Source organism: Cetorhinus maximus, chromosome 11 (genome assembly GCF_964194155.1).
Source record: "Cetorhinus maximus chromosome 11, sCetMax3.hap1.1, whole genome shotgun sequence".
Taxonomy (NCBI): domain Eukaryota; kingdom Metazoa; phylum Chordata; class Chondrichthyes; order Lamniformes; family Cetorhinidae; genus Cetorhinus; species Cetorhinus maximus.
This window is the reverse complement of record NC_135889.1, coordinates 85,279,091-85,303,533: the sequence shown is the minus strand read 5'-3', so window position 1 is coordinate 85,303,533 and position 24,443 is coordinate 85,279,091. Positions and strand designations below refer to the sequence as shown.

The 24,443-nt window shown below is 43.0% G+C and overlaps 1 protein-coding gene and 1 pseudogene across 1 annotated transcript in view; both read right to left on the bottom strand.

Annotated features, from left to right (window-relative positions):
• Positions 1-8,530, bottom strand: part of LOC144686753 (secretin receptor-like) — a 61,930-nt gene extending 53,400 nt beyond the window's left edge. The window contains exons 1-3 of the mRNA XM_078552387.1: positions 8,106-8,530; positions 7,913-7,994; positions 7,029-7,146 (exon numbers count right to left, since the gene is read on the bottom strand). Coding sequence (XP_078408513.1) covers positions 7,029-7,146; positions 7,913-7,994; positions 8,106-8,242 — 337 coding nt within the window. The 5' untranslated portion in view covers positions 8,243-8,530. The remainder of the gene's footprint in view (positions 1-7,028; positions 7,147-7,912; positions 7,995-8,105) is intronic.
• LOC144686300 (small ribosomal subunit protein uS8 pseudogene) lies at positions 699-1,162 on the bottom strand (annotated as a pseudogene).
• Positions 8,531-24,443: the final 15,913 nt, after the last annotated feature.

Genomic DNA, 24,443 nt, shown 5'->3' with positions numbered 1-24,443 from the left:
AGTTAATACTTTGACAAGTCCTTACTTGATAGAGGGAGCTATTTCACCATTTCCTTATTGGATGAGTGTTTGCCTTCATGTTTAAAAGATTAAAGAAGAATATTATGAATATTGAAGGTGAATGTTTGATCAGAGAAGGTATATAAACAAGTTGACAGACCTCATTAATTGGAATTTAGGAGCAGAATGTGTTGCCCTTCACATTTAACCTGATTTAGTCTCCTTTTTTAATCTTGCACTTGTTTTCCTGTCATTCCTGGAAGCGATAAATACTTTATTCCTATCTCATCATGATGTTTATTTTGATTACCTAGTTTCTTTGAACCTTCTCCTTCAAAGCACTTGTCTTATGTGAAACTCTTGTTTAATTTATGTACTGGAAAACAGACAGATGCTTGGAAGACAAATTGCCATGAATTGTATTCAAACTGTTTAAGCTGAAAACATTGTTAGAAGGTGTTTCTCATTGGTAGTGTTTGAATAATAATTTATTAGTATTGTGAATGTATTTTGTATTATCTTGTATAATGTATCCAAGCATCTCTAGTGTTTGCAAAATAAGGTCAATGTTAATTGAATTGAATTTATTTTTTACATATACATATGCAATACCTGTATAGTAGAATTGAATGAATTGAGGATACACAGGTCAACTACAGTATAATGTAACGGAATGGATGGATATGAACAACAGTTCATTTATAAATGGTTTCAATGTTTTATTATAGACTGGTATTAAGTTTTAGAAAAAGAATCCTAGGATTTTTCCTCCTGTATGTTTTCGCTTGGCCTCTTCATGGTCCATGATGCCAGCTGAGGTCGTTAGAACGAGGCACCCAAACTGACGGGAAGGCAGGAGACCATTTTGCCACCTTTCTAGCTCCTTTACTTGAACATCCAATCTGGGGCTAATGACACCGCACTTGTTCAGTCTGCCTGTGAGATTGACTATTTTCCCACCCCTGTGGTCATCAATAATCTCAAACTCTCCAATGTAGCCATGCTTCATCATTACAGTCAGGAATCTCACAATCACTTTGGAGCATGGTCGGATGAGAACCTGCCGTTTTCCACGTTTCTCTGCATTGTTGATGCTTGTAAGGGCATCGGCGAGAACATTCATGCGCACCATAATGCCGCTTCGTCAATATGGCGAAAGAGCGCAGTATTTGTGTAGAGAGAAGCCTGCAAGGTGAAGTACTTCTCTACCTTTTATTTTTATTTCATAATTTGCCATGGTGAGATTTGAACTCTTGATCTTGGGGTTACAAGCCTAGTACCATAACCACTTGGCTATCATACCAGAACTAACAGTTCATTTATACTGAACTTTTCACAGATCAATAGAAACTAGTGTTTCCAGTTGTAAAAACCTTAATCAATCAATCACTCCGTGTGCACTCATTGACTCCCTTTATTATATTTTCAAAACTGTTGGACGGAATTTTCCCATCTGAGACTAAAGTTCATGGGAGGGGCTGGAACGGAGAATTTCCCACCGCGGCAACCGCTGGGAATTTGCCTCGTATCACGTGACCCCAGCCTAATTAATTATGCAGTCATGCCCCGCCATCATATCCAGCTGCCATAATTAAAAGCCTCACGGATATCAACTGAACCACCAGTGAAATGAGAAGATCCACCTCCTGGAAGATCCTGAAGGCAGAAGACCCACGTGGTAGATGCACCACTCACCCACTGGTGCACATGGTGATCCAGGGTCCGGTCGCTGGAGGCCTCGATCTTCACTTCTGATCTCCATGAGCTGCCCCAGGCTTTCTCGCAGGTAAGTCCAACATTTGCACGCCACGTTGGTGCAGGTATATTCTGGACCGGTGTGAAAACACACTAGTGGTGCGAATGATTGGGCAGGGGGGCAATTCCGGTCAGGCCTTCATCTACATCCCGTTAATGGGATGTAAAATGGTTCTATGCTGGCCTCTGGTGGGAATGGCGAACCACCATCATGTTACGCCAGTGGAAAACCAACTTTTCGGCTCCCACTGCATTGTTCCCACCCCACAAGCCATTAAACCCACCACAGGGGGCATGGGGAAGTTCGCCTGTTATTTCTAGTTACGCTGGTGTAAACAATGTTGACAGAAACTTGTCAATGCAGTACATAGTCAGTTTCAGGCCGGGCGTAGGCAGAACCTTCGGAATAGGAGTGAATGCTGTTGGTAACAAAGGTACTTCTAAGGGCTGAATTTTACATCCAGCGTGTGATGTCCATGGGCAAGAGGCAGGGGGGAGGGCGAGGGGTACCGAGGGCTGGGGTGGAGTGATGGGGGGGAGGGGAAATGTGATATTGCTTGCAACTTGGGGGCTGCGTCCTATTGAAACAGGGGCCCCGTATTGGAGCCAACGCCCTAACCTGCCCAAAGAGTGTTAAATGCCGGGTTTCCAATCTGTCATCAGCCTCAGCTCTCCATGTGTGAAATAGCAGCGGAGGCAGGAAGCGGCCCTTAAGTGACGATTAATTGGCCACTTAAGGGCCTCAATTGGCACAAGGGTAGATGGGTGGGCTGCCCAATGCCTCCCCTGCCACTCGTGAAATTGCAGCAGGAGCAGGGATGGGTGGGTAGGCAGTGGGAAAAGCACCCATGGCGTTTTACAGACCCCCAAACCCCCAACCTTTGCTTGTAAACCCAGCTGCCTGGGAGAGGGGAGGAAAAGAAGAGACGCTGATGCTGTGAGAAAAGGTGAAAGGTTGATGGAAATCTCTGATATGAATCATGTAAGAGAGAAAAGCTCCAAACCAGGATATATGAGTTATTTTGAGCAAATTGTCGGGACACAAGGGCAAAAAAAAAACCGGGACTGTCCTGGCAAAACGAGACATGTGGTTATCGTAACTGTTGTACCATTCTCAATACTACTGTTAACCTTCACACATTTTCTTTTCTGCTATCAGTGCTTGTTCAGGTTCTTTGATACTCGAGGCAATATCTAGAAACCACTAGATGGCAACAGCAACTTGTCATGCTGCCTGTTCACACTTCCAAGGGATTATAAGGTTGTTTCAAATGAACATTTTACAAATGTGAAACAAAAACAAAAATTGCTGGAAAAACTCAGCAGGTCTGACAGCATCTGTGAAGAGGAAGACAGAGTTAACGTTTCGAGTCCATATGACCCCATTTACATACTGATCTACAACAGCGTCTGTATATGCTCATATGCATACAGATAATGACATACTTAGTCATGAGGTGTGAAGAAGTAGACAGTTAAAGAGTGCCTGTATGATTTTTTTTTTTCCCTGACGCTCTCAGATTGGTGCCTTCCTCTTGGAGCATTTTGAACCTGTTCATTACCAGCTTGTGACATTGTACTTTGGATTCCAAATTCAGTGTGCAGCTGTATAGCTTAAAAATCTTACAACATTACATATACAAGGGGAAACATGTATTTCAGATGGTAAACTTCTTAATTATTCAGTATCTTTGGCTCACGTAAAATTAAATTCTTGCTGAACTGAAAATTGTTCCAATTCTTTCTCTGTAGTTTGTCTCAATTAATTCCATTTCAACTTTTCTTTCAAAAATAGCTTACCAAATTCTTGTGAATCCCTCATGAATATATTGAAATTTTGGAAAGAAGTTGGTGTTTAAAACAAGAACAGGTGGTTATTAGTAATGCTACAGATTTCAGATTTTGAAAAAATAGTGGGAGGAAAAGAGAGTAACAGTAAAAATTATAACGTGCATTTTTTTTATTTAGAGTCAATGTTATTAAGAGAATCTGCTGTTTGGAAGTCCAAAGTACATTTATGAAATACTTCTACATTTGGAAATTGGTTTTCATTGTGGGTGGTATTTTTGTTGGTTTGTATTGGCATGCATTTACACTTTTTAAAGTTTACAAGGAAGTATTAAAAACATTTATTAGACTATATTATTAAATTATGAGTTAATGTGATATGTATTAAAATTTTGCATTTAAAAATTGTTTTTCATGTCATCAGAATGTCACAATACACTTCATTAATGAGCCACTTTTTCTGTATAGTAACTGTTTTATGTTGCCAAAAAGCAATAATATCCACACAATGTGCCAGCAATATCCCACAAACAGCAGCAACTGACTCACTGATTTATTTTTCTTTTTAGTAGTGATTGAAGGGTGTATGCACATCAGGAATTGTTAATCCCTGTCCTTCCTCAATAGTGCCATGGGATCACAAGATGCTTATGGAAGTGGAAAGCATCTTAATTTATCAATTTAGAACAACCTTACGATCCCCCTTTGCTGAAACTTAGTCATTCCTTAAACGATTCCAGGGTTTTTTCCTCCACTACTCTGTCGGGAATGCTAATCCAAGTGCTGGGCAGTATCTGTGTCAGAGGAATTTCCTGATATCTGTCCTAAAGTTATATTACTAGATTTAACCCGTGTCTCTCTTGTCCTACCCCTACGGTTTATTTTCAAACAGTATTCTAAATTCATCCTTTTCCATACCATTTACCATCTTGTTGTGTATCCCTAAGAGATCACCCCTAAAGTGTCTCTTTTTTGGGCTGAATATCCCAAATCACTCTAGTCTTTCCTGAAACCTCAGATCCCTGACATGGGGAATAAGTCTTCCCTGCTATCAACAGTCTCATGACCTGAGAACGTTACCTTTGGCGGGCCAGCCCGATCAGCGGGCTTGGGAGTGGTCAGGAAATGGACCGTCAACCTCGATTGGCCCCCAACCGTAATTTCGCGCTGAAAAACTCAGCACTGCCAGGGTGGGGGCAGGAAGAGGGCAGGCGATGACGTTTCCGCAGGTGTGGGTTAGCACTGCGAGAAGGCTCCCTGAAGGCAGACAGCTGCCTCAGGGAGCTGGAGATCTGAAAAAGCTGAAATAAAGGTTTTAAAAGTTGGGAAAAAAAAGTGTCCGTGCATCCTGAAAATATATCATAAAAATGCTGTCCACAGAAATGTATTTTTATTTTGTTTCATCCCGCCCTTGGATGAGGTTTGCTGAAAAATGCAAAGGCTGCCTAGCCAATTCGCCTGTCCGTCAACCGCAAGGTTAGACGGACACCAAAAATTTGGAGTCAAATGCGCCATTAATGGGCTTAATTGCCCTCTTAATTGTCAGCAGGCGTGCTTCCGACTTTTGTGTGCGCCCACTGAGCGAAACATTGCATGAGTGCGTGATGACGTCGGGAGGCTCGTTGACATCTTCTCATGCAATTTTACACCAGTTCGGGTCAGGCACATGCCTGCCCACGGGGCATAAAATTCTGTCCCATGTCTCACTGTTTCTTGGCAATCAGAACTGGATGTTGTACTCAAGGTGCAATCTGACTAGTGCACAATGAAGTTTTATCACAACTTCCTCTAACTTGTATTCCATGTTCCGTAGTTCAATAAAATACCTCCTTGACCATGGTTGACTTGTCATAATTTCTTCTTGTGTAGCCTGGTATCAATTTTTTTTGATAATCCTTTGAAGCACCTTTGGATATTTTAGTATGTTAAAAGCACGTCTTAAATGCAATTTGTTGTTACTTGCTACTCTGTGTTAAATGAACAAGTTAAATATGAGTGAATCAGAATGTTATCAATGCGTCCTTAGCTATTTCAAGACTATTCATAAAGTACATCTACTGCCCATTTTATCTTCATATATGCAATACTCTACACTTGCCTGAACAATGTTTCACTGACATTGTTTGGTCCTCTACATATTTTGTTCAGCTCGTTCAAGTTTCTGACTTGCCTCTTTCAATTCCACTATTAATCCTAGTTTAGTATCATTTACAAATTTAACCAATTTGTAATACATTTCAAAATAAAGTTGTAATGTAAATTAGTAGTGCTTCTAACACTCAGCTCTCGTGTTCCGTGACTAGGCTTCAGTTTAATGTCTGATCTAAAGGAGAGTTGACCCCAACAGTGCAATACTGTCTTACTGCTATACCAGAGTGTCAGCTTTTAATTATATAATTAAACCTCAGCCCTCTGACCAAGAGATAAGATTGCCACCAACTAAGTCAAGCTGGCATATGTAACAGCTGAAATAATGATGACAAATATTTGATGCAGAATCAATTCCTTGTATCAAAACATCATAATATGTGAAACCTGTAAATGTTTATGTTAAATAACTCTAATGAAGCAAATCATTTTGTTACTGAAACAAAATCTAAAGATACCTGAGAAAATTTCTGACCAGTCTACAGAATCTACTATGAATTAAATAATTCTGAATTTCCTGTTTTTTCTTTTACATTCTCACATGCAACACCACACATTGCCACTCAGTCATGTGCTTATGCCTTTTCAATGTGACAGTTAAACATGCCTAATGATTACTTGCATTTAACAATTTATTATTTATACAGAGGATACATTATAAAACTCTTGTGATATAAGTCATACTAAGATTGATACCATGTATACTTATGAAATTTTGTTCATAGTTTAGGACAATATTTTTTCATCTAATTACTGTTCCTTTGAAAATTGAATAAGATATTTTGAGCACAACATGTGCATTACTTGCTTCAATCTGTATGTCTATTTAGAGCCACAAGTGGTTTATGAATGAGATATGAACCATATGCTGAGGTGTTTTGCAATACACTCTGTGCTTGTGTTGGCAGTAATCTAATAAAAAATTCAGGCTGAAGTTATATCATGGGATACTAGCATATGAATCTTTAATGCATTCATTTGGAATTTGCGATGGAGGTGTTAATAGGCATAAATAAATGGGTTAGTGCCTAAGCTAAAAGAGCAGTAAGAGGGATTTTAAACAAATGCATTATGTATTGCATATTAGTATCCCAGAAGCCTAATTTCATATGTTAATTAAATTTTAACAAGAAAATATTTCACTGCTGCACTGTATTTGGTTCCAGTGCCATTGAAAGCAGCTTCTAGAATGCTGTGTTCTGGATATTTTGGAAAATGAAACATTGTTTGAATAATGAAGACGATTCCAGAAGTGTACGTCGTAATTCACAATCTTGATCAAGTATTTAATCCAATTACCGTAATGGTACTGCTCCATTCTGTGCCTGCAGTCTTACCTGCTTGAAACTTTTGCATCCCAGAACCGATTTTATCCTTTGACAGCATCTCAAAGCAATGCTCTTTCTCTCTTCTGAGGATATTCGGTAGATCGCATTCCGGTGGAATGGTTTTCACCTGAAGAAGTGTACAACTGATACCATTTATCATCCAGACATTCTTTGGCCAGGATGTTGACGTTTCGTGCAGCTTATCCATTTTAAATATTGACATTACCGATATTTCTTATATCTTCTCCACATAGTTTGTTATATTTATCCATTTATTTCTGCACCTGCAGACGTTCTTTATCTTGGCTATTTCATTGAAACTTTGAAATCAACACCAAACTACCCCCCACCCAATCCCGTTGGACGGCGTAATGGGCAGCATCTGAGTACAGTGAACTGAATGTGGCTTCATTATGAACGAAGTGGCTTGATCAGAGCAACAGTTGGAATGAATCAGTTTAAAACCGAAGAGTTTAACATGATCGCAAGGCATTCAAGGCTTAAACATCTCTTACTTTTAATAGTATTGCCGTGGGTCATGATGTTCCTCCGTTGTAACCACTTAAATTAATGTATTCCCAGATTACGATGCACAATGAATTAAGATTATCAAAACAGCCCTTTTGAATTTAGCAGATGGACTAATAATTGACATCCGTTGCTGGTCTTTGCTCCAAAACGTTAAGTAATTTAAGCGCATCAGGAACCCAACCCTCATGCTCAATGGATCCAACAAGATGCCATATCGTATCTGTGGAAATGTGCAAAATAGCCTGGATATTTAAATAAAATCTCTCTCATATTCTTACCTTTTGTTTTACATTATTTTATAAATTCGTTTAAATACGCGAGTAAAATGTCCACCTAAAATGAGGATTAAGCGGTTTACTTACTGTTATGATGGTGTCCAGATAAATTAAAACCCGAAGGATCCTCATCACGTGGGCACGTCCCAGAAGCTGTGCTCCTGCCGCCCTGCACATAATGGTGACAAATAACATTGGAGTCCATAAATCTTGCCAATTGAAATGGTAGTTTCTTTTTGGGTTTTGCTTGGTCAGCCAACTAATATAACTCTGACCTTACCATTCCATGGAAAACAGTAACCCTCTGGGCGCTGAGCTTTGACCATGAACAGCATGAACCCCTTGCTCACGCGGGCGAGCGCTCAATAGCCTTGGTGATGAACTTTTTTCTGCCGCCGCCAATAGCAGTTCGACCATTTCACCTAATAACTGCGTGACCCGAGATGTGACATTCACAGACCTTAATGGAGATACGGGCAAGTCACTGGTCGCATGGTTAATGGAAAGTCGAAGCACTTAACGTTGAAGATGCCAATACAATTTTCTAACTCAACAAGAATTACTGGGAAAGCTAGAACTTTCCTCCCCCAGCTTACTTTAGCCCGAGAGGCTTTTGAAAGCAGATTTAGCGCCGATGATGTCCGACCTCTTTTTTTCAGTGTGGACGTCGCTGGCTAGGACAGCATCTATTGCCAAAGCTGTTAAAATGATGAAGACTCCAACTCCTGACCTGGCTCCGTCTGACTTGCAGGATGATCCTCTGCTTTGGCTGCTGCTGTGGAGACTCCGCCAGTGATTTGTCAATTTCTCATTATCCTTTACTCACAAACAATGGATAGTAACAGGAGCAGGAGGAAGCCTGTGCGGAGCAAACTCAATTGTTTGTGCTTATCGTTAGTTTAGACACTCGTGATGAATTGCTGTACTGTACCTCCCAGCAGTTGCACTCGGTAATATGCAATGGAATTGTAATTTGTAATAATAATATTAAATAATAACATCAAAGGTGTAAAATCGAGTTTCTTTTACGATTTACATTATCTGCTAGTTATTATGACAATTGGAATTATGGCATTTCCTACTGTATCACTTTACTTGTAATATTTTCAGGGGTTTGTGAACGTGAAATCTATGTTTTATATCTGTTAGATATAATCATACGCAGTTTAGATGCTGCGACTGTTACCCACATTTCGCGTAGAGCATAAACAAAAACATTTGTAGTGCGAGACCGTGGGTTTACACCCCCTCTCCCCCCCGCCTCTCTTCATCGGATGTATGCTATCGCTGTTCTGGCAAACAGCCCAAGATTCAAACAGTGTTATAACACTGTGTACCAGAATGGTACAATCACATTTAAATAAGTGGACCTGTACGCATAATATTACTAGGACTTGTGGTCCTGGTGATTTACACCTTATTTCATCGTACATCCACATGCATGCACTAATGGAAGGAAAATAAGTGCTTTTCAACAATGTTAGCTTCTCCACTGTACAGGACTTCATGGACGGTACGCCTATAGCTATTTATGCACCTAACTATAATGGAATGACATGTTACAATAGGTAGAGCTATTATTTTAATTATGTCCATCATAACATACGAACATATGAAGTAGGAGCAAAAGTTGGCCATTCGGCCCCTCGAGCCTGCTCCGCCATTCCATAAGATCATGGCTGATCTGTTTGTGTTTCGAATTCCACATTCACATTTACCTCTGATAACCTTTGATTCTCTTGTCTAACAAGAATCTACATACCTCCATATTAGAATATTCAATGACCTGGCTTCCACCACCTTCTGAGGCAGAGAGTTCCAAAGTCACACAACGCTCTGTGAGAAAAAAGTTCTTATCTCTGCCCTAAAAGGGAAATCCCTAATTTTAAGTGCCCCCTAGTTCTGGGCTCACCCACAAGAGGAAACATCCTTTCCACGGCCACCTTGTCAATACCATTCAGGATCTTATATATTTCAATCAAGTCACCCCCTCATTCTTCTAAACTCCAGTGGAAACAAGCCCAGTCTGTCTAACCTTTCCTCATAAGCCAACCCGCTCATTCCAGGTATCAATCTAGTAAACCTCCTCTGAACTGCCTCCAATGCATTTACATCCTTTCTTAAATAAGGAGACCAAAATTGCACAGAATATTTGAGATGCGGGACAGAATTTTTCCCTCATCAGGCGCGCCCACGCCCGACCCGAACGAGAGTAAAATAGTGCGTGATGATGTCAGGCAAGCGTCCCGCACTCTTGTGATCTTTCACTCAGTGGGCGAGCGCAGGTGCTGGAGTAGCACCCGCCATTAATTAACAGGCCAGGTAAGGCCCTTAACAATGCAATTGTCTGAGATTTTTCATTGTCCATGTGATTTTCTGCTCATCACACAGGCAAAATGGGCAGTCCGCCAGCTGATACATCCTCAAACTTCATTCAAGGGCAGGATAAAAAGGGTCAGCAGCATTGCAGTGTGAATAGTAAGCAGTTTTGGAGATAGTTTGCAGCTGGTTGCTTATTGGTATTTGACAGCTTCATCTCTATTTTGGGGCTTCATTCTTAGCATTTCCAGGCTTCATTTCAGGACTTATTGTTGTCTGCCAGGCCCCCGGAGGATTCAGACCATGTGGACCCTTTCAGGTATCAGACAGCCTTCCCTTACCCTGGAAATGGGGATTGTGGTCTCCGCTGGAGGCACTTCCTCTGAGGAGAAAGAGAGGGCCAGAAGGGAGAGGAGGCCAGGTGTCCCTATGCAGTTTCCAGAGGAGGGTCCTGTGGATGGAGAGGCGCAGGCACAAGAGGAGCAGGGCCAGCAGGTAGTCCAAGGTGGAAGGAGCCATAGAAGACAGTGCTATCCCATTTCCAGAGTTTACAGGCGGTGATGCAGCTAACTCGATATGTCCGAGGTGCAATGCCGAAGGAGGCTCCGCCTCTCAAGGGAGACCGTCACCTCCATTTGCCAGATGATTGGGCCTGAGATCAGCTCCGACTGTGTCGGTGGACACCCCATGCCAGTGCCTCCGAAGGTCACAGTGGTCCTTAACTTCTATTGCCTCCGCTCTTTCCAGGGCTCAGTGCAGGATCTGTGTGGAGTCTCCCAATCAGCTGGCCACAGTTGCATCAATCTTGTGACAGAAGCTTTGTCCTGGTGGGTCCTGACCTTTATTCTTTACCGTATGGACGTGGCCAGCCAGGCTGAGCGAGTCAGAGGCTTTGCATAATTGCTGGGTTCCCCCGTGTCCAGGGTGCCATCGACTGCACACGTGTGGCCATCAAGGTGCCAGTGGGTGAGCCAGGTGCCTTCGTCAACAGGAAGGGCTTCCACTCCATGAACATGCAGATAGTGTGTGATCACACGATGCATATTCTGCACGTCTGTGCAAGGTACCCTGGCAGCTCCCATGATGCTTACATCCTGAGACACTCCCAGGTGCCGAGGCTCTTCAAAGCTCCAGCCCGACTGGATGGATGGCTGCTGGGTGACAAGGGCTATCCATTGAAGAGGCGGCTCATGACGCCTTTCCATCACCCAAGAACAGATGCAAGAGAAGCGTTACAATATGAGTCATAGCTCCACAAGGGCGGTGGTAGAGAGGACCATAGGTCTTCTCAAGATGCGCTTCCGATGCCTGGACCATTCAGGGGGACCACTACAACACCCCCAGAGCAGGTGTCACTGATAGTGGTTACATGCTGAGCTCTCCACAATCTGGCACTGGCAAGGATGGACCCACTGGAGGAAGAGGATCTTGACGCAGCTGCACAGGCCACAGATGATGAGTCCAGTGGTGAGTCAGAAGAGGAGCACAGTGAGGAGAATGCTGAGGGCGTGCAGCAAGACCTCGGTAACCTCCAGGGAGACAGGGACACCAGGGACACCTTGATCCAACGCTCCTTCAGCTAAGCTACCAACGATCAGCTTCAACAACAACAACAGCAACAACAGCTTCAAATACATGCCAGGGCTGCCTCCTCCATCCCAGATGTGTGAAAGGACCCTTTCATTTGAACACAAAGAACACTCAGTACTTGTGCAATAAAATTCAGAGCCATGTAAGTCCAGCATTACATACTGGCATACCCTGCACCAATGATATAAAAGGGTGGAGCACACTCAGGTCATGATGACAAAACCAGATTTATATCATTTTGACATGTGCAGACTATTTACATCAATCTCTCTGGTCTTAAGTCCCAGGCCACTGTACATTAACTAAACATAAATGAACATAAAATCACTTGTGACCTGTCCCTCTTGTGCTCATGGTGCCTTTAAATTATGCTTGCGAGTGCTACGTCTTGGTGCTCCCCCTCACTGGCACCGGCATTGCAGACAGTCTGCTGACCATGTTGTCTTGTTGGCCTTGATGACCTTGGCGGACGTCCTCTGGCCAGTGGATCCCATGCTGGCCCCGCTTGGGAAGGAGCGGCCAGTGCCACGGCCAGCATCTCCCCAGATGCTGCAGCCTCACCAGATACCACAGTCACTGGTGAAGGGGAGGAGGAGCTGCTGCCGTCATGCGGAGCACCCTGAGAGGATGCCGTAGAGACGACAGGCAGCTTGTGCATGAACGTGAAGTCGCTTTGGACCTCCCTGCTCACCATTGGTGGACAGGCACCTCACTGGGATACTGGGTGCCTCATTCATCTCCCACACTGACACAGACCACCTGAGGTCATTGCCAGAGTGAGGGCTTGCAGGTCTGAGTGGAACGCCAGGAACCGCTGATTCTGGCCCTGGAGCTGCCTCACCATGAGAGCCGCAACTCTCTCAACGGAGGAGGCAGTGCGCTCGGCCATGGCAGTCAACGCAGTGCTCACGCTCCGTATGGACTCATCCGTCATGGAGACCATGCTACGCATACCCTCATGAATCTCTGCCAGATCCTCCCGCACATCTCACTGGACATCCAGCATCTGCTGCTTAATGGACAACTCCAGAGGCTCATCATCTGCCTTCGACTGAGCATCATCCTGGTCCCCAGCCGTCCTCCGACTGCCATCGCCCTGGGCACACCCTGCCTCCACCTGCACCTCAAACGAATGTGAAGTGCCCTCACCAATGTGCACCGAGATACTAGCCACTGAACTAATTCCCACCGAGGTGCTGGTATCTGCACTCGTGCCTGCTTCAGAGAGCAGATGTGACGTCGGTGACAGTGATGCCTGTTGGCCCGCTGGCGTCAGGGGTGGCCCTCCGGGGTCTACGGATGGGACGCCTGCTGGCGAACCTGAAAGGGAGAAGAAAGACATATCATTGATAAAGTCATCACACTGTCGCTGTGCATGCCAGAAAGCCTGGTGGGACAATGGAGATCTGCATCATGATACCATCATCTTCCAATGATCAAGGGGACGCCAGGTTCGAGGCTCACATCAATGAGAAGACTGCGCTAGAATGGTTGCACAATCTGAGAGTCTCACCTCTATGCACTGTGCTCTTACCCTCATCTGGCACCCCCGCCTCTCCACGACCAGTTCCACAGGGAGCGTGTCAGCTCTCCAGCTCAAGGGCATCCTGCTTGAACCGGGAGAGAAGCAGCAGGTTGGGCAGGCCTCCGCCTGTATGTGACCTCTCTGCTTGGTTATGGCTTGTCTTCTTCTGAAAGGGCAGAGAAGCATTGATTAGTCCACTCTCTACCTGCAGCGCCACTGCAGCCTGACCAACCCCAGCTGAGGAACACCTCACAGGACACATCTGAGTCGTGGCCCTTGAGCCGCAAAGCACTCAGTCCAAGCAGCCAGGGCTCACCCCTTGGCCAGCTCCGGCATGATTGACAGTTAGCACTCAGACTCTAGCACCCCTGAGGTCCATGGGGGGACAGCCACACCTCAACACTTCTGCACACTGACCCATGCCAACCTGGTGCTCACCCTTCCTGAGCGCAGTAGGTCATTGAAGCTCTTCCGGCACTGGCCCCATGTGCGCCGCACCACATCATGGCTGCTCAACTGGGCTGCCACCTCCTCCCATGCCCTCTTGGTGAGATGTAGTGGCCTCCTCCCCCCATCTCTGAGGGCAAGGGTGTCCCTCCTGGCAGCCACGTCCTCCAGCAGGATAGCGAGACACTCATCGGAAAAGCGGTGGGCCGAGAGCCCACCCGACCTGCCCTTCTGCCTGGCGTTTGCTGCCGCACTCGAATGCATGGTCCAAATGGCAGCCAGACATCCTTCCCTGGCAGCCTACTTTCTGGGCAGTCTGGGGCTTCTTTAAACCGGCCGCCGGGTCCCAATTGGACCCAGCGGCTCACAGGCCCCCCACTGCTTGTCCCTTCCTGGCCAATGACCGGCCGCATTTCATGCTGGGCAGGCCACGTGAAATCATGGTCGGGGCCCAATCGCAGGTAGTAGATGGTTTCGTGGCCACTCCCAGGCCAACCCACCTGTCGTGCCCGCCTGACGAGGGCAAAATTCAGCCCTTGGTCTCACCAATGCCCTGTATAGCTGAAACATGAAATCCTTATTTTTATGTTCAATTCCTCTTTTAATAAAGGACAGCATTCCATTAGCCTTCTTAATTACTTGCTGTACCTGTACACTAACTTGTTGTGACTCATGCACTAGAACACCTAGATCCCTCTGCACCTTGGAATTCTGCAGCCGTTCTGTTTAAGTAATACTCTGCTTTTTTTATTTTTCCTGCCAAAGTGAATAACTTCACATTTTCCCACATTATAACCCATCTGCCAGATTTTTGCCCACTCACTCAACCTACCTATATCTGTCTACAACCCCCTTATGTCCTCTTCACAATATACTTTCCTACCTACAGATAGAAGCACCGCCTGGGATAAAATTTTGCCTTTCTCCTGGCAGTTTTCATGCTTTCAATTGGGGATAATCAAATGACATAGTACTCTTTGAAGGATCAAGTATTACAGAGAACTGGCTGCTGTATTCTCAGCCAGCAGACATTTTTGATTTCAAGGCTTGGATAAGTTCTAATTATCTCCAGCTCAATACTGTCAAAACTGAAATATTCTATTTAGTTCTTGCCAATGCCTTTGAGCCTCCTGCACTGCTTCCATCAATATTTCTGCATACCCACTCAACATGACTTAGTTGGGTGTTGTGTCTTCCATGTGTTTTACATATTTTTGTTGAATGTTTACTGCTTTTGCATTGTGGCCTTTTTTGGTGTCCCTTTCCTAGGTGTCACAGTTCTCTAATGTTCTGATAATTGCCCAAGCATCAGGAGCCCCTTCATTGTGTTGCTTCATGCTGCCGTCTGCGACCATTGTGTATTGTCACATGATAGTTGCTAATTCAAGAGAAGAGTTGTTACTTTTTTTATTCTTTCATGGGATGTGGGTGTTGCTGGCTAGGCCAGCATTTTTATTGACCATGCCTCATTGCCCTTGAGAAGGTGGTGGTGAGCCACCTTCTTGAACCACTGCAGTCCATGTGGTGTAGGTACACCTACAATGCTGTTATGAAGGGAGATCCAGCGGCAGTGAAGGAACAGCAATATAATTCCAAGTCAGGATGGTTTGTGGTTTGGAGGGGAATTTGCAGATGGTGATATTCCTTGCATCTGCTGCCCTTGTCCTTCTAGGTGGTAGAGGTCGCAGGTTTGGAAGGTGCTGTCACAGGAGCCTTGGTGAGTCACTGTTCATCTCCACAAGGTGCTCTTGGAGAGTATGGCCTCCCAAGGTTCTGTGCTCAGTCTAAATATAGAGAAATTAATACTTATTTGTTTTCCAAATCACTTATTTATATATTCTACCAACTGAATTGAAGTCAGCTCTTGCTCTGTGAATTACATATGCACATTTATTCAATTATAACAGTTTTTAGAATGAGAAAGAGAAAATAAGTCAATCATTGCTAACTGACTTTCTTGATAAATAAAGAAATTGTGGAGTTTATTGGTTGCAAAATTCAGCCAAAGAGTAGCGTTGAATAACTTTCAAATTGTTAGACAGCATTAATTTAAAATTAATTTAAAAAATACAAATTAAATGGATTTGTGCATATTAAATTGATGTGGCAGGTAACAAGATTGTGTAAGATGTGGGAGGGGGATCTTTACAAAGTCACACTAGTAAATTTGATTGCACTGCCCACTATTAAATTGATAGGCAAAAAAATGGTGGTACCTGATATTTTTAAAACTTTTTCACAGAATGTGGGTGTTGCTGGCTAGGCCAGCATTTATTGCCCATCCCTGATTGCCCTTGAGAAGGTGCTGGTGAGCTGCCTTCTTAAACACTGCAGACCCTGTGGTGTACACTCACAGTGCTGTTAGGAAGGGAGTTCTGATTTGCAGTGGAGGGTGGGGGGGAGAGGTTGTAGGGTCAAGCAAGCAGTGATGGGAGCAGATAATCAAAAGATGTCACAGACAAAGGAACAAAGAGGTGTTGAAGGTGGTGATATTACCTAAGAGAATGTGCTCATTAAAAATGGATGGCAGGACACACAAGGTACAGCTCTAGTGGGGGTGGGGTGAAATAAGACTAACAGGGCATAAAAGGTATAAATTTAAAAATAATGGAAATAGGTGGGAAAAGAAAAATCTATATAAATTATTGGAAAAAACAAAAGGGAGGGGGAAGAAACGAAAAGGGGGTGGGGATGGAGGAGGGAGTTCAAGATCTAAAGTTGTTGAATTCAATATTCAGTCCAGAAGGCTGTAAAGTGCCTAGTCGGAAGATGAGGTGCTGTTCCTCCAGTTTGCGTTGAGCTTCACTGGAACAATGCAGTAAGCCAAGGACAGACACGTGGGCAAGAGAGCAGGTTGGAGTGTTAAAATGGCAAGCGACAGGGAGGTTTGGGTCATTCTTAGCCTTCCGTACTGAATATTGAATTCAACAACTTTAGATCTTGAACTCCCTCCTCCATCCCCACCCCCTTTCCATTTCTTCCCCCTCCCTTTTGTTTTTTCCAATAATTTATTTAGATTTTTCTTTTCCCACCTATTTCCATTATTTTTAAATTTATACCTTTTATGCCCTGTTAGTCTTATTTCACCCCACCCCCACTAGAGCTGTACCTTGTGTGTTCTGCCATCCATTTTTAATGAGCACATTCTCTTAGGTAATATCACCACCTTCAACACCTCTTTGTTCCTTTGTCTGTGACATCTTTTGATTATCTGCTCCTATCACTGCTTGCTTGTCCCTACAACCATCCCCCCCACCACTTCTCTCCCCCAACCCCCAACACTTTAAACCAGCTTATATTTCACCCCTCTCTTAATTTTACTCAGTTCTGTTGAAGGGTCATGAGGACTCGAAACGTCAACTTTATTCTTCTCCACCGATATGCCAGACCTGCTGAGTTTTTCCAGGTAATTCTGTTTTTGTTTTGGATTTCCACCATCCGCAGTTTTTTGTTTTTATTTTAGTTCTGATTTGCAATCCTGGCAGATGAGACTCCCTGTCAACAGTGTGTAAGCTTAAACCTATTCCTGTGACATTTTTTCAAAGCAAAAAAAAATATTGGCTCTCTGATTGTTATCAAAGACCAGCAGGAATAACACTCAGTACTGCAAATTTATTAAAAATGCCAATCCTTGGGATACTTGCTTGCACTGCGAGGAGCTGTCAATCAACTAATCTTGAAATCACTTACCATTTTAATGTATAATGGATATCCTTGTTTCTTTAATGAGTCCCTATAAATAAACATCCATCTGCAGCAGCATATGAATGGGCAAAATTTGGATTATGGATAATGTAAGCTAAGTGAAGCATGTTCTATCCATTGGTCCATTCTTTATCAATAGCTAATGCATGGATTCTACTGAATCACATAAATGAAACCTTGGTCATGGGAAGTAATCCAGATCAGTTTTTGGATGCTAAATAGCTTTTAGCAGGCAGGAATAGGTCTCCTAAAGGATTACAAACAAGTTTCAAATTTTATAAATGACAAAGGGATGAATCTGATCCAAAGAATTGGATTCTTCAACGATTGTCCTCCAACCAAGTATAGAACCGGTATGTTACTGTTCCACCTTCTCTTTGCAGCTGGACATTACATAGCTCCCCAAAGTTTGTTATGGTTTTGTATAAGGAAAAATATGGGCTAAAGAGATTAAAAAAGATTAAAGGTTAAAGAAGATTTGTGGTCAGAGATCACATTGATCTCTTTCAAGGCTTTGAAATACTTTGAAATAAGTATATAATCTAAACAAACTGGAATTGTTGGTTTCTACGAATATTGCATAACTAGAAATCAATAAATACTTAGTTAGAATTCATTTTAAAGTATGGATTAGAGAATTGTTCTACTATCAAAATGGCATTCACTGTTAATTAAATAACTGTACTGTTGAGTATATAGAAATTGTGGACAAATTCAGCAAGGCTAGACATAGATTTGAGAAAGGTAATGAAGAAAAAGACCAAGACAATATGTGATCACCAGCTCATTGGCTCTGAATATTATCATTTTGTTTCTAGAACCATTCAGTTTTTGGAACTGTATTTTTCCTAAAGCTTCTACATAAGGCATGATAACTTTTCAGAACATATTAAATGGACCAGCTGGTCATTTTCTGTCCAACATTTTTGTATGTTCTTATGTTCATTCCAGGGGTTGTGAAGATGTGAGCATCTAATTGTTTTTACTGAGAAAAAACACTTTGAGATAACAAAAATTACCAGAGCAAGAGAAAATGACAAATAGCTCTGGAAAAATGATTTTAAACATTTTCTTTCATATTTAAGAGAAAGACATGCTATAAATTCCAGTAGCTAAAATTAATTAACTAACTTTTGGCATATTGTTGAAAATGACGCCACAATTCTCCTACCCAAATTAGGCAACATTATCAATGTTTGGTCAATATCCCATATGAAACATTATTTACTAACAACTAAAGTAAGCAAAATTCTAAGAAATGTGGGATCTTTCCCACATTTGCTGCAATCAATTGAACACTAGGTTAAGCTGACTGGACACAACAGAAGAAAAAGTCTTATAAGACCTTCTGCTTATTTCTTATATATTAATAAATATTTAAGGGGTCTTATTCAAAATTAACTAACATAACATAAGAAATAGAAGCATGTTTGACTTATAGGCTCAGGTTTTTGAGATATGGACATCTCATTCAATGCAATACCTGATTCCTCATGGCATTGCTCATGAGCATTTTTGTGTCTGGAGCATATTGTAATGTTTAGCTTATCTCCTCTCCTGTCCATTAAGGTCTGCTCTTGGGGGAAATGTGACTCATGGCTGTGACCTTATAAAATTAGACCACACACGCTAAAAGCTTTCTTCTAACTACTCTGTTGGAACGGAAATCCTTCTCCATATCTAGAACTTGCATTAAAGTTCTGAAGAGTTATATCTAAACAGTCATGTTAATTGAAAAACATGCCAATTAGGATAATGTCTCGTTCGACTATTTAACACCTCTATCACTAACATTTCTACATTTTGAGATGCAACCTGCATTGAATGTTTATTTTATGTTTTGTTAACTATGTAAAAATGGTTTTGCTTTCTAAAATAAAATAACCTTAAAAAGCAGTGTCTGGATCTTCATGACAACTGGATGACAGTTGATCCATATTCACTCTCTCAACCCATTTAACAAACGAGACCAAAGGATTTAAACAGGTCAAGGCAATCTGTTGGGATTGTGCCACAATGGATAGTACAAACCTTAGTCTGCATATGAAGAACTCTTGGCTATATTTGTTGGCGCAGCCCCATCTACAGCATTTGTAGTATTGAGGGATAGCCTATCTCAGTGGGATATAGTGGAATTGGGTTTATTAGTCTCTTTGCTGTCTTTGATTATTTTTAGAAACTAGCTTAAGCTTTCAGAAAAACTAATTTTCTCCATAGTTTTAGCGTACAAATTGCCTACTAATTTAGTTGATATCAAGTCAGAAAATGGCTCTTTGCCTTCATAAAGAAAATTTAAAATGAGTTACTAAGTTCACCAGCTGACACATAAAGTGCCCCTGCTGCTGTGAAATTGGGGGTCAATAATTTTATCAAAATCATTGGCCTGAACATAAAGCAAGTAATTTCAAATCAGCTTTTTTGCCAAAAAATGATCTGCAGGGATTCAATTACCTCTTCACATACAGAAAAACAGTTTCAAAGGGACAGGCCAATACAAATATAGATTACAAAGTGTGTGGAGAAGGTGAGATTGATGTGTGCAGGAGGGAAAATTCTGCCAGCCACATTTTAGTTTCATTTATCATTTATATTATTTCAAGAATGGTAATTGAAAAATATATTAGAAAATAGGGATATTAAAGATCAAAACATAAATTAAGGGAGAAACAGTTATGTTGCGAATTGATTACTTCATTTTAAAAAAATATTTTCTGTTGTAATATACTGAGACTCCATTCACTCTGGCAGTTACCTCCCTTGTCCAGTTCATACATTCCCTTCTTTTGGATTTGAATCTCAGGGTAGAATTGTCCCAGCCCCATGGACAGTTCCCTGACACATTCCTACCACAGAGGAACTTTCCTAGTGGTGTATAGGGACCCAGATCAGCTGCCTGCACCACAGAAGCAGGCATACTTGAATACTCGATTAGGGGCAATTTTTTGAGGTTACCAGCATTTTACTAGCTGAAGAGCAGCTCCCCACCAGCTCAGTGGTGAAGGCCTCCCCATGGTTGTCTTGTGGAGGACCATCAGGGGCAGAGGCTCCATTCAATGGGGAAGGTGCCACGGTAATAAATGGCTGCAACCGTGGCAGTGCCCATTCCTGCCTCCTGTCCGATGGTGCTAACCCTTTTGGCCTTTCTTGTTGTCCCCCATCTGCAGCCAGTGACAAGGAATGGAAGCCCCCTTGTGCCTTCCTAAATTCTTCAGCAGTGCCATCTCTGAGGGCTGCTGACCTTTTAGTGTTGAATGGCCTCCTATTGCCCCTCCAGACTCAGGAGCCTGCCTGCCATCCTGAATTGGATTCCAGGAAAATAGCTCTGTTGGTCTGGCTCATAACAAGTACAGGCTAAGGACCCCATTTAGTCTTGATGTCAGGGTCTTGAAGCCTGTATGAAAATCCTGCCTTCTGTTTCAACAGGTTGGTGGTGGTGTTACCAAAGAGTGTTACCTTTCATTATAGCCCTTCTTCTGGTATCTTAAGCACAACCAGCGCATATATTCTCAAGTCTATACCTCAGTTCTGAGTTTGAAACATTAACTCTGTTTCTGTCTTTACAGATAGTGCCAGATATGTTGAATATTTCCAGCACTTGCTGTTTTTTATTTCTGTAGTTTCACACTTCCTTTCAGTGTAGGCAGCAAAACAGCGAACTCTTTTTAATGGTGGGCATTTTTTATTTTGAGATGCTGGCCAGCCCAATTTTGCACTTCCCAGCCAATCAAAATACAGACCTGCCTCCCTGAGCATATTTTCTATACACAGAACATATTGAAATGAAGGGGAAGGATTTGCCTTTCAAAATTCAGCACTGTTTTGGCGACCATGGATGCCTTACATAATGGTTAAGTCAAGCCCTGATTTTAAGCTTCTTGTTAAATCACAGTTTATATTCAACAACATCATAGACAGTATTCTATTTTTACACTACTAGATTTCCCATGGTTACCCAGAAGTTGAAGTGTTTTACAATGGAGGACTGCAAAGCCTTGACAGAAACAGTCTCTCCTATTCCCAGCAGAGCCACTGTGCTTCCCCCATGCATTTGTTCTTTTTTCTCCTTCTCTTCTTCTGCTCCTTCTACTCAACAAGTCTTTTTGTCTCTCTCTCTCTCTCTCTCTCCATCTCTTTCAATATTCCCCTTCAACTGAGTATTTCTGCCTTTCTCTGGTTTGCATTCAATAGAATCTCTTGCTCTCTGTTCCTTTTTTCTCTACTCACCTCTAAATAAGATGGTTTTTTAATATATATTGATCACCCTACTCCAACAGGGTGACACTTTTTCATTCTCTTGCCTACTTTCTCTATCCATTCCATTATTCCCACCTAAACAATTTTCCTCTTCTTCCATCACTGTGCCCCACCCCCACCACCCACAATTGCACTAATCTTTATCATTTCCTGCTGGAAGAAATCAATAGTTTGTCCATCAAATGGACTATAATGCATGGAGATACTATTTTTATTGCCATTTCTTTCTTTGCTTTTTCCTCATAACATCTCTCACTTATTTTCACATTTCACTTTCCTCCTTTCAGATTTTTTCCTTGCAAGTCTTTCTTGTTTTATCTCCCACACTTTCTTCTTCCACTCCCAGTTATAATCTCACAGCAGTGTGGGAAGGCTGCAGGTAGTGAAAAAAGTCAACCACAAAATAAGCATGAAGAAATCATGAGATGGACTAGAAAAAAAGCACAAAGCAATTCAGAAGGAACACGGCACAGAGAAGCACACACGGGAGTTGAGAGAGTGAAGAACATGGATTCGCTCTGCATGCTTGTATTTTAACTTTAGCAGCCAAATGGCTCTGGCAATTACAGGTATGAAACCACCCTGATCAAAGTGCTTACTTATATTTGGTGTCTACAGTAATCAGTATCTTATCTCTTCTTGCTCCTCTTGAACACTCGGTACTTTGCTATCACATTTGTTCCGTGGTCCATTTTCATGGAACTTCCCCTTGATGATTCCAATCCTTTGTGTCCCTATGCAACCAGCACACCCCTTGCAACAGTTTCTCCTCCTGTTTCCATTTGGGGACCTCCAATATGCTCAGCCTCCTCATTCCTCATTTACATCTTGTCTCCCGGCAACATTATTACAATCCTTACATGTATACCAAGATACCTTGTTTTATCCTCTACAACCACCCATGGGTCAATCACTTCCACTGTGTTATCTTATTGGTTAGTGGATTTGTGGATGAGTCAAAACCTAGCCCATCTGAACACTGGCAACGCTGAAGTCAACCTGTTTTATTCTCACCAGAAATTCCACATTACCATCCTCAGTTCTAGCTCTTTCCCCAGATACAAATGGCAAATGTGCAGTATAGGAACCTGCTTGAGTATTAATGAGCTTCAAACTCTAGGGGGTGGATTTATGGGGGAGATGGATTACACACACCCCCAACCTAAAAACCAGTTGGCACTTCGCCGGCTTGAAATCTGGCAGCCCCGCAGCGTTAATATGCTTGGGGTGGCCCTAACTAGAGCAGAATGGTCCCCAAATGGAAACAGGAGGAGAAACCTCAGGAATAGAAAGTCCCACCCTAGAGAGCTGCCAGCCAATCTGATTTTGGCTGGGCAGAGAGACCCCTGCGAGATGAAGGAGGCGGGGGGGAGGTGGTGGGGGGGGGGGGGGGCGGGGAAGGAAGGAACACAAAGTGGGTATAATCTAGGAGGGGGATGCCCCTTCAAGACCCCTTCCTGCCTGACAGCAGCATGCACTGTTAAAGCTGCCGGGCTGCCCGCCTTGCTTCTGTATTGTTCCGTAGACTGAAAAACTGTGGCAGAGGCAGAATGAGGTTTTTTTTTTGATAATATACTTTATTCATAAAATATCTGGAAGAACATTCTAAACCATTTCAAACTCACCATCACAAAAGTACAATCAGGTTCAACTTTTACACATGTATCACAAGGTGCATCAATACAATCAATGAATATTACAATCATTTCAATATGGTCAATGCAGACAATCAGACAAAGGCATTGGAGTTATCAACATACATCATGTTGCACTCTAAGGTGCTTCAATACAATTATAATACACTCAGTATTCACTGCATACATTCATTTTGAGCTGTACAGCCCGAGGGGCTCTCAACAGTTCCCATCCCCTCGGTGCACTGTGACAGAAAGGCCTTAGACAGTGACCTTTCCCCATTGCACCTTTGCAGCGGCTGCCCCATGCTTTAGTGCCTCCCTCAGCATGTAGTCCTGGACTTTGGAATGTGCCAGTCTGCAACACTCAGTCGGGGACAACTCTTTGTGCTGGAAGACCAACAAGTTTCGGGCAGACCAAAGAGCGTCTTTCACTGAGTTGATGATTCTCCAGCTGCAGTTGATATTTGTCTCGGTGTGTGTCCCTGGGAACAGCCCGTAGAGCACAAAGTCCTGTGTCACAGAATTGCTCGGGATAAACTCGACAGAAACCACTGCATCTCTCTCCAGACCTTCTTTGCAAAGGCACAATCCACAAGGAGGTGAACAACGGTCTCGTCCCCACCACAGCCACCTCGAGGGCAACATGCAGAGAGGGTGAGACTCCTGGTGTGTAGGAAGGATCTGACGGGGAGGGCCTTTCTCACCACAGCCAAGCTATGTCTTGGTGCTTGTTGGAAAGTTCTGGCAATGAGGCATTCTGCCAAATGACTTTGATAGTCTGCTCAGGGAACCATCCCATAGGATCCACCCTCTCCTTTTCCCGCAGGGCCTCTAAGATGTTACGTGCCGACCACTGCCTGATAGACTTGTGGTCAAAGTTTTTTCTCTGCATAAATTTTTCCACGAGGGACAGGCGGTACGGCTACTTGGAGTGTTCGGCGGCAGCGTGGCCAGACCCATCCTTCGCAACACCGGGGACAGGTAGAACCTCAACACGTAGTGACACTTGGTGTTTGCGTACCGAGGGTCTACGCACAGCTTGATGTAGCCGCACACAAAGGTGGCCATCAGTATGAGGGCGATGTTGGGCACGTTTTTTCCCCCTTTATCTAGAGGCTTGTACATCGCATCCCTGCGGACA